This window comes from Pteropus vampyrus, unplaced genomic scaffold, assembly GCF_000151845.1.
Source record: "Pteropus vampyrus isolate Shadow unplaced genomic scaffold, Pvam_2.0 Scaffold45, whole genome shotgun sequence".
Taxonomy (NCBI): Eukaryota; Metazoa; Chordata; class Mammalia; order Chiroptera; family Pteropodidae; genus Pteropus; species Pteropus vampyrus.
The window spans coordinates 1,047,949-1,059,011 of NW_011888826.1; the positions used below are offsets into that span (position 1 = coordinate 1,047,949).

General features: G+C 34.8%; 1 protein-coding gene across 1 annotated transcript in view; it reads right to left on the bottom strand.

The window, feature by feature from the left end:
* Nucleotides 1-473: 473 nt before the first annotated feature.
* Nucleotides 474-11,063, bottom strand: part of OPRK1 (opioid receptor kappa 1) — a 32,797-nt gene continuing 22,207 nt past the window's right edge. Inside the window, exons 3-4 of the mRNA XM_011359153.2 lie at nucleotides 7,906-8,258; nucleotides 474-1,801 (exon numbers count right to left, since the gene is read on the bottom strand). Coding sequence (XP_011357455.1) covers nucleotides 1,269-1,801; nucleotides 7,906-8,258 — 886 coding nt within the window. The 3' untranslated portion in view covers nucleotides 474-1,268. The remainder of the gene's footprint in view (nucleotides 1,802-7,905; nucleotides 8,259-11,063) is intronic.

An 11,063-nucleotide genomic window follows, 5' to 3' on the forward strand; every position in this document is an offset into this window, starting at 1 on the left:
CACAGAATGCAGTGCAAGGTACGTCTAAGCTTCACGAGTGGCATTATGTCTTCATTCAGCCCACAATTAGGAACAATTCTACTTTCCTCTGAAAGCCACAAAATAATCTCTCAAGATTTACATGAGCAAAATGCTCTCCCCCCATGAACAGAGAGAATGATAATAGATATACATTCATAACAAGATATTGTGTATAAATTAGATTCTGCAAAAGCTACAACCTAAGAGAGAGTTAAATATTTTGTGATTGATTGACACAGGAGTTATGGCACTGTTAAAGGACTAATTGGTGCTCAGAGAGTCTGAAAGAGATGGTGCCACTGACTGATTCACAAAGAGAAGCTTCTGTAGCAGCAAAATGTCTCAATATCAGCTCTAAATAACTCAGGGGATATCACAGGCATGCCCTCAAGAAACTGCCTGGGTGGAAGGCAAACCCATTCCTTGTTTACACATGTGGAAACTGCCTGGGTGGAAGGCAAACCCATTCCTTGTTTACACTATTATTTACAGATAAAACTATATATACTTTTGGTGGTATTGAAACTACTCTATATTTATTCACATCAAGACATACTTTTTTTTGCGAGATTATTTATCTGAATAGCATGCTAAAAATATAGTTTTCAAGAAATTAAACTATGTTCGAAACCACCTTTTGTATATTTAAATATCAACATAATTTTCTACTGCATATGAACATCAGACACTTCAGGTGTGGGTCCAAGTCAGACTTAAGCTGGATTCCTCACCACACAGCCACATACAATGCGTGTGCATGCAGCATAAAGCGAGCCGGGCATGGGCCCTGGAAATGGTTGTCGTTCTTATGAGGTTACTTCTGTCAATGTTAAGTGTCGGGGTCTGATACCCACTAAGCTCTGAAACCAGTGGTTTTTTTGTTTGTTTGTTTTAAACAGAGCTTTTGAAATCACATCGCATAGGAAGGCCACAGCAGCTGAGTCCTGAAGTAAATCTAGGTAACTAGAAGAAAAAGGCATGTTTCTTGTTTGTCAAAGGAACTGGGAGTCAGCCTTGCTTCCCTGCCCTAGAGAGAGGGACTGGGTTTCCTCACTGGGACCTTTTGTACTCCACTGACCTGGGTCGCTAATGCAGCCTGTATCTTATGACTTCGGACTATGAGATTCCTAAAAGTTTGTTAGACATTCTACTTTTCCATCTCAGACTGCAGTAGTAATCTGAGTTAAACCTAGATCATTGAACTCTTCTCCTCCTGGAGAACTATAAGAAGACATCTCCACGACTAGTCATACTGGTTTATTTATCCCGTCAACATCCCTCATGTAAGCAGCAGCCTGAACTGTATTTCTGACTCGACTAGTGCTCTGTCGCTCCATCTTCATCTTAATTGGAAAGCAGAAGTCCTTGAAACATCTTTTGAAGTTTTCATCGAGAAAGGCATAGAGAATGGGATTCAGGCTGCTGTTGGTGTAACCTAAGGCGATGCAAAAGTAATAGCTGGAGAGGGCAGCTGTGCTGTGAGAGGTGCTCCCCAGAGCCTCCACCAGGATGAAAATGTGAATGGGAGTCCAGCAGATGACAAAGACCGCCACCACCACCAGGACGAGCCGTGTGATCCGGCGGAGATTGCGATCTTTCTCTCTGGAGCCAGAAAGGAGTCGGACGCTCTTTAAGCGCAGGATCATCAGGGTGTAGCAGATGATGATGATGATGACAGGAATCACAAAGGCAAATACAAAGACGCAGATCTTCATGAAGAGGTCCCACCAGGAGTAATCATCATCTGGGAACTGCAAGGAACACTCGATGACATCTATGTCTGGAGGAAGTGAACAGAACAAACCAAACCACAAAAAAAAAAGAATTATTACCATGGCTGCAAAGTGTTTTAAATGTGAATTTTAACACTCTTGGTTGCAAAGGTCCAATTATGGTGAGATGATATTACCCGAAGCAGATCACTAATTAGTAATGAATGCCATACATATTAACCAACCTGTCCTTGCGCATGGAATGATGAACACAGAAAGTCATCATTTATTAGTAACAGACATGAAACTACAGAATAAATTAAATTAGCTAGCAATATGAATTATCTAGTTGTGGAAACTGGTTTGACACTGATGACTTTCAGAACAGCTAAATTGTTAATTTATAGCATGAGCACTTATTTGGATTTCCATTTATTAATAATTCTCCCAGATCCAAGGCTCTGGCAATAAAAGCTAGAATCTATTTGTAATAAATGACAAAATATTATAAATATAGCCATTTAATTTAACAAAAGCCAACTTGTCTGGAAAGCATTAATTTGTTTATAAGAAACCATTATATAGGCCAATAAAAATGTATATGAAATTTGTTTAGCTATTACAGTTTACAATTTAATGAAATTAAATTCATTACAATTTAATGAAAGCAGTGGTGATCCTTTTGATAAGGGGCATTGCTGAAACATGAGTAAACTTTTGGAGGAGGAGATGGAGGAGGGGTAGAAGAAAGAAAATGGAAGGGGGAGGAAGAGAAAGGAGAGAATCATCATCATCACCAAGGAAGTTCATAAATCAGATACATTTTCCTTTTTATCAACACTGACTATATAACAGACACATATTTTTACATGATTACTTAGAAAATTAATTTATTTGCTCTGCTTCTCTTTGATGGAGAGTATTTTCTTTGGAATGACCTTAATATTAGAAAGAGCAGAGGCCAAGGACAAGTACCTTTTATAATACATTCATTGGGAATCTGCTTTTCCTCAAGCATTTCCTTTTTCCTCCCTTTTTTTTACTCCCCTTTTCCTCAAGCATCAACCAGCCCACATTTTTTTCTTCTTGCCCTTGAGCTGTCATCGAGCACAGAGCAGATAAAAACTGTGCTGATCCTTCCTTATGGATGAAGTAATCATGAGCAATACTGAGTATAATTTTTATAATAAAATATTTTCTTCTGACATTGGAAAAATCTGCTTGAAAAATACCATGAGTATTTTTTAAATAGCGAGTATTTTTTAAACAACTCTTTTAACAATGTTTTCTAAAACATGGTAATGTGATCTTAATCAAATATTCCTTAATAAAACAAAATGTATCTTCTTGGAATTTCAATTGGATATACTTTAAAATACAAAAATTATAACCACTTTGGCCATTTAATAAAGATATCTTGGAGACATACCTGTTATCAAGTAAATACCAGATCAAGCCTTTCGGTAGTAAATGAAAGCTCCCAGAAAAACTTATAATTTTTTTTCTCTACAAAAATCATTGTTCAAAATACTATTACTATGAAGCCTGTTAGAAATGAACAAGTATCTCTTTTAATTTTTGTTTTAGTGTTTATGGGACTAAGAACAATCAAAATGGTTTTTAAAAAAATCATTGTTATTATCATAGAAAAAAAGATATTTATTACATAACTTTTGATTGGTGGCACATTGCAAAGTTCTGAGTTTAAAAAATATTTTATCCTGGGTTTAATTTGTTTATTCAATCTAGCTTCTTTAAAGGTAGAGAATACTTTTTTTCCCCACTTAACTTTTGTGTGTTCCAACATTGTCTCTTTCTTGCAGTTGGTCTCAGATTAAATGTCATTTCAGAGACATTTATATAGAGGCTGAAACATTTGAATAGTCCTCGCCTTGAAACATATATTATCTCTATATTTTATGCTCATCTTATTTTTTTACATTATATAATAACAGAAGCTAGATAGAAGCTCTTCTGTAATAATGTGTTACCTTTCTTAATGTTCACATCCAGGATGTGAACTATCTTAGAATAGGTACTCAGCCTGCCTTATTCAATATTTAATTCCTGCCATATAGGGTGTCAAAAACATATGGTGCTTAAGGAGAATAAATTGTGAAATAAACGAATGCCACATGGAAACCCTTAAAAATATGAACTGATTACAGTAGTTATTGTAGAAGAGTAACCAGTAGTTATTATGTAAGTGTAACCTGCTAAAATAAACAAAACACCATCAGGGCTGTCTAATGTAGATACATCTTTTAACACTGAGAATCAGCTTCCTCTTGAACAAATTGTCACACATATAGTAGAAACTCAAAATTATTTGATACATGAGTTAAATAATAGCTTCTTTTATAAGAATTTGAAAAAAAAAAACAATGATAAGGTTGAAAATATCCCCCAGAACTGTTAATGAAGCTTAATTTATATCATAAAAAGGGGCGGGGGGTGGGGAGGAGTTCTGGAGCAATCATCAAGGAAATTCAAGTTCAAAACACTATTTTTATAAAATTTTCTGTTTTAGGAAAAAAGAGTGCACCTTTATCTTTAAAGATATATGTAGGCTAAAAATAAAAGACAAGAAAAAGACAGTCTATGTGAATGGTAAGTAAAAGCGAGCAGGACAAAATAGACTTTATTTTGCATCGGACAAAATAGACTTTAAGGTAAAAACTGTCTCAAGAGGCAAAGGAGGTTATTATATAATAATAAACATTTTAATTCATCAAGAGGATATAACAATTGTAAATATATATGCACTCAACATTGGAGCACCTAAATATATAAAACATGTTAACAGAACCGAAAGGAGACACAGAAAGTAATACAATAATAGTAGGGAACTTTAGTACCCCACTTCTTGACAGATCAAGAAATTAAAAATAGAACTACCATATAATCTAGTGATCTCACTTCTTGGTATTTATCCAAAAGACCTGAAATCAGGATCTCAAAAGATACATGCACTTCCACATTCATTGCAACATTATTTATAAAAGCTAAGATGTGGAAACAACATAAATATCTATCAATAGATGAATGTATAAAGAAAATTTGGAATATTTATATATATGGTACACATATACACATATATGTGTGTGTATGTATATATATACATATATATGTGTGTATATACATACACACACACACATATATATGTGTGTATATACATTTACACAACCATATATAATGAAATATTCGGCCTTAAAAAAGAAGAAAATCCTGCCATTTTCAATGACATGGATATTCCTGGTGCACATTATGTTAAGTGAAATAAGCCAGACAAGGCAAGACAAATACTATATGATCTCATTTATATGTGGAATCTAAAATAGCCAAATTCATAGAAGCATAGAGTAGAACTGTGGTTTTCAGAGGCTGGTGTGGAAGGGACAATGCCAAGCAATGGTCAAAGGTATAAAGTTTCAGTTATTCAAGTAAATAAGTTCTGGATTTGCTATGCAGCAAGGGTCCTATAGTTAACAATACTGTACTATAAGTAAAATTTGTTAAGAAGGTATACCTTATGTTAAATGTTCTTATCACATACACACAAATAATAATAAAGAGGATAGGAGGAAACTTTGGAAGGTGACAGATATATCTAAGGTCTTGATGGGGTGATGTTTTCACAGGTATATACTTATTCCCAAACTTATAGAGTTGTAAAATATGCATAGCTTTTTGCATGTCAATCATAACAAAGTGTTTTTTTTAAAGCAGTCTTTCTTTTCCTTTTAAATTAATATTAGAATGTCATAGCCTTCTTTGGTACATGTTCCAGTGTGTCATGCCTGTTATAATTATCTAATATCTAAAGAATTAAAGAATAATTCTGTTTCTGTTTGTAGCTATTATCATAACTTAGCTATTACAATAATAATAATAGGCAGACTATGAATTCCCAAAATATATAGTACACATATTAAAATGTTATATTTAACATATTAAGCACATAAAGTGGAAATTTTTCTGTACAAAAGAGCCCTCAATATAGAATGAATACTCTATAGATGTTAATAAACATAAACAATAAGGCAGGACCTAATAACTCATGATGTCAGATGATGATGCTAGTAGCTAACACTTATCAACACCAGGCACTGCTTTACCAGCTTTCCATTCATTGACTCATTAGACTTGGAAAACACCCTAGAAAGTAGGCAGTATTATTAGCCCTATTTTGAAGGTGAGGAAATTGAGGCACAGAAGTCTAAGTAACATCTCTAAAGTGATGAAATCGATCTCAAGCAGTTTGTTTCCAGAATCCATGTTCCTAACCAAAAAGAACTACGTTAAACTTAGAAGGATTAGCTGAGATTTCTTGTCTAAGTGGATGTGTTCTAATGATATTCCTTGCAGTGAGCATCCTGTCTACAAACATAACACCAAGAGCATTCAGCTCCAATTCAGGGCATAGAGAGTATCTAAAACACTCCTCTTGGTCATCCAAGGCTCTTGACATGCAGTACAATGCAACACTCCAAAATGAGCACACTAGATGGTCTGAAGACAATCTGTCATCATGTAAACAAAATCTGCTTCCAGAAATAAAAGACAAAGGAAGAATGGGGCCCTCTTACAAGATTACTTTAATTTTCTCCCATTTTCTCCATATTTGCTGCACAAATTAATCCCTTCTTATGTTGGTGGATGTTTACTTCCGTTGCATCTGCACACATTTATCTACAGCAACTCCTTCCTGAAAAACCCACATCTATCTTCATTTTCTTTTTCAAAAACCTAATCGAAATCCATTTCTTCTAGGATGTCATTTTCTGATAATTTGTAGAGGAGTGTAGTGGTTAAGTCTATAAGCATAACATGAAATATAAAAATCAGTTCTTTTTATTGGCCCTGGAAAAAATCATCTTCTTTTATTATTTAGCCCGTTCTTCTCAATCTCATAAAGCATATGCAGAATCTGAGTTATTATGCATGAACCCCTTAGGCTAAATATTATTGCTACTTTACTTTTACTTGTTCTATGACTAAAGAAACAAAATCTTGTGTGTAATTAATCATTTTTAAAAATGCTTCTCTGCTAAAGTAAACTTCTTAAAATTGACCAAGTATTATAGCTTAACACCTGCAGTGTGTATGCTGGAAATTCATTTTATAGTTTCAGAAGAAAAAAAAAATATGCTCTATTAAAAAATGTGTACCATGCAAGATAAGCTATGATTTTAGCATCTTTCCCTATGACCTGGTAAGTCCCTGCTAAACATATTCAATTATCTGTACCCACTGCTTTCATGAACCTCTCTAACAAACTGGAGCATTTAGACAACTGCTAAGGCAATAAATAACATTTATAAAGTCCAAAATAATTGTTCTACTTCCCTCCTCCCATAAGTTTCTATTAAGACCAAAGATATATTTACACCTTAACATTTTACTAGTAAAGCAAAATTCTTAGAACAGTAGTTCTCACCTTGACTACAGGTCACTGTCAGACTGGGGAGATTTTAAAAATCTTGACACCCAGACTGTGCCTCAAGTCAACTAAACTAGACTCTCCAGGCTGTGACACAGGCAGCAATATTTTCTAAAGTACCCAGATGACTCCAATGTGAAGTCCAGGGTGAGAACCACTGTCCTACAGGGAAATACAGGGAAAACATCAAGTATCCTGTTGGCATGGGGTAAGAACTAATATATCCAAAATCTAATGGTTCTGGTCATCTGTATAACCATCCATCTATGAACTTGATTTCGAATGGCCTACAGTCAAATGTAGCTATTATGATGATGACGTGGAGAATAACCCCCAAGGAGAAGAGGATAAAGAGCAATACATCTCTAATGATTCAGGACTCTTTTTAGGGAGAAAAAAAGGTGTATCAGAATTGCCAGAAGACAATGGAATCATATTTCAAAAATCCACATGCTTGTAGTTCCTTACTTCATGCCCACCCCTCGGATTCCGGTAAGGACTTCCAGAGTAGGAGATAGGTTGAGCCTCTGTGTTCAGTTTATGTCATTATCTTATCTTGTGTATAGATGTGGAAACACAAAATTGTTTTATTTCTCATCTTACATGGATTTAGGCATTATATTTCCATTGTCTTTTAGCCTTTCCTCTAGATGTGTATCCTACCAAATCAAGAGCTTATTTAATTAGAAATTAAGTTTTAAAAAACAAAATGAAAATGACTGCTCTTACCTTCCCTGACTTTAGTTCCTCCAAGGACTATCGCGGATATGCCAACAGATGAAGACAGAAGCCAAATACAGATATTGATGATCTTTGCTTTCAAGGGCGTGCGAAAGTCCAATGCCTTGACAGGGTGGCACACAGCAATGTATCGATCCACACTCATCATGGTCAAGGTGAATATGCTGGTAAACATGTTGTAGTAGTCAATGGAAATGACTATCTTGCACAGTATATCCCCAAATGGCCAGGAATTCATCAGGTAGACCGTGCTCTGGAAGGGCATGGTAGTAGTAACTAAAGCATCTGCTAAAGCCAGGTTAAATATATAAATGTTGGTCGCTGTCTTCATCTTAGTGTATCTAAAAGACAAGAACCAAGATCATTTCCCTCTATCTTCATGTCAAATCCATGAGGTGATTGTGTTTGCAACAGTCTTTGGGTTATTGAATTTGTTTTTCATTCACTTATTCTTTACATGTTTATTGAGTGTATAATATGTAAAAGAACTGTTCTAGACATTAGGGGTTCTATAAAAAATAAGGAAAAACCTCTGACTTTATTTAGCTTTGCATAGAAATATATTTAAATTAAAAAATTAAAAGATAAAGAAAACCACATAAGTAGATAAATAAATATACATAGTATAGATCTTTTCAACAGATTTGCATATAATACAGGTCTTTTCAGTTTCAGTGGCTAAAACAAAACTAAGTTTTTCATTTTAAATGCTCTATATAAGTAGAGCTGGCCAAGTTCTTCCCTTATACCTGTCATAGCATTAAATGTAATCTGGTACAGTAAGCGAGAAAGAATTCTGGTTTTCTCTCCTCTCATCTTGAGAGAGTTTTAAAGCACATAATTTGTTTTATCTTCCAACTGAGGAGAGAGTAATTTTCAAAGTAGGTCAGAAAGATTGCCTTTGAGCCCAAATTATTCTTTCCATTATAACATGAAGTTTTTTAAAATTAATTTATTGGGGTGACTTTGGTTAATAAAATTATATGTTTCAAGTGTACAATTAAAATATACATCATATGTATATTGCATTATGCGTTCATCACCCAAAGTTAAATTTCTGTCCATCATCATAGTTTAGAACAACTCTATTTTCAACTAAAACTGAATTAAGAGGATTTTTTTACTTAGAGAATGCTTCCTCAGGGATCTGTAGCACATAAAACGTTCCAAATTAGATCAGAGACCAAATGCTAATATATGTTGGGGAAATCCATAATATATTACTTTCTACACATCTCAGATTTGTAGACCTTATCACAATTAATTCATCCGTGCCCCATGTACCTTCGAGGAGCTAGATTTCTTCAATATTATGGCCATGACTTTTATTAAAGTCATTTAAAAGGAGCTTCCTTATGGAAAACCACTTCTGCATTGGCTATAAAATCAATATCAATGGTATTCATTGATCACTGTGTTGGTGTTGATTCAAGACAAAAATTTCCACATGAGCAACTTCTTTAACATGAAATGATGGAACAGTCTTAGCTCCCTTTGGAAAGTGTGGTCTAATGTGAAGTCCTGAGGCTAAACTCAGTATGAAATTTTCCCGAGTTTCAGTTCCTGTTAAATGAGGATAGTAAAACTGAACTGGCAGTACATGAGATAAAGGCAGTGGATGGCCTGACTCAAAATCTCTGACACACGTCACTCTTAGTTTCGCACTGCCCTTGTCCCCCATCCCACCCCCAATGGTCCTTTTTCTCCTCTCTTCTTATTAGGAAACAGATTTGTTGTGCTTGGATGAAGGCATTGTAAAGACTGGTAATACCCTTTGGTTTCCATTTCAATGCTGTATTAACTAAACAATGTTTTAATTTAGAGAGTGAGGGGTTTATTTAAAAATATGTTTTTCCTTTACAGTTTTCAATCAAATAGTAAATGGTCCATGAGCTTTAGAAAGTGATTAAATGTGTAAAGCCAATGCACAGAGCATAGTCTTTATAGAGGCATAGATACTAAGCGAGTACACTTACTGAGATAGAGCTATATGTTTCCATTGAGCAAGCCTGAAACGCTATGTTACATATTGTCTTCTTAAAAATATGGGTTTATGTTTGAAAAATGCATTTTACAAACTGATCCCTTACTCTTTCAACTTTTTCCCTCCAAATCCTTGATACTAGCAAAGATTTTAGACTTCTTTGACTTCTCACATTTTGTGACCCTCATATTCTCCACTTTATGAAGTCAGATTAATTTTCTCTGCCTTACACAGTTAGGTAGACCTGGGTTCTAGTCATTTTTCCTTCCAATTGATAAACTTTGGAGAGGTCACTAAAAACTCTGATCTTCAGTTTTCCAACTATAAAATGGGGAATACCAATCTCATAAAGTTCCTGAGATAATTAATAAAATCACATGATCTAGAGACTACATCTCATTTATCTCATGTTCCCTAACTCTTCTTTCCTTTCTTATAAAGCAAGACCCTCACCCTCAAAGACAGGCTGGTTGAGCTACTGTGTATTGTTTATATTTAATCAAAACGAAATAGTAATTACTCTTACCTATCACTGTGGGTGGAGGTCACAAATTAGCACAGGAAGTAGAGAAGAACATAGTTTCTAGCTAATGCCCAGGGATGCATTTACCTGATTTAGCTTGAATATACTCTTTCAACTTTCTCCCTCCAAACAGTAAAGAGTAAAAAATGAAGCTGAGACCTAACACGCTACGCTGCAAGAATATGAATGAATGGAATGATACATGAATTACAATATAACATAACATGCATCTTTAAGTAATCATAAAATGTTGTGTGGTAGCCTGCTCTTAGCTTATAAAAAATATTTGTAACAAATGGATGTAAGAAATTGCTTAAACACTTATAATTAAAATCCTGTCATCAGATATTAGAATAAGAGAGATGACCGCCCACAACAAAAATGTCTACAAATTGCACTAATTGTAGCAAAAGTCCCTGCTCCCAGAGAAACAAGCTCTGTCCCCATCACTCATGTGGGAGCTACAGCTGTTACCATCCCCAAAGGCTGGTAACATTTACCAGGGACCTAGAATGGAGCCTGCCCTCTCCTACTACAGAAACCCCTGGATCTACCAACATCCCAATGTCATGGCATCATCTCCCTATTTTGAGAAGGTTCATATTAAAGACAATAACAATAATTATTTATTTCAAAACA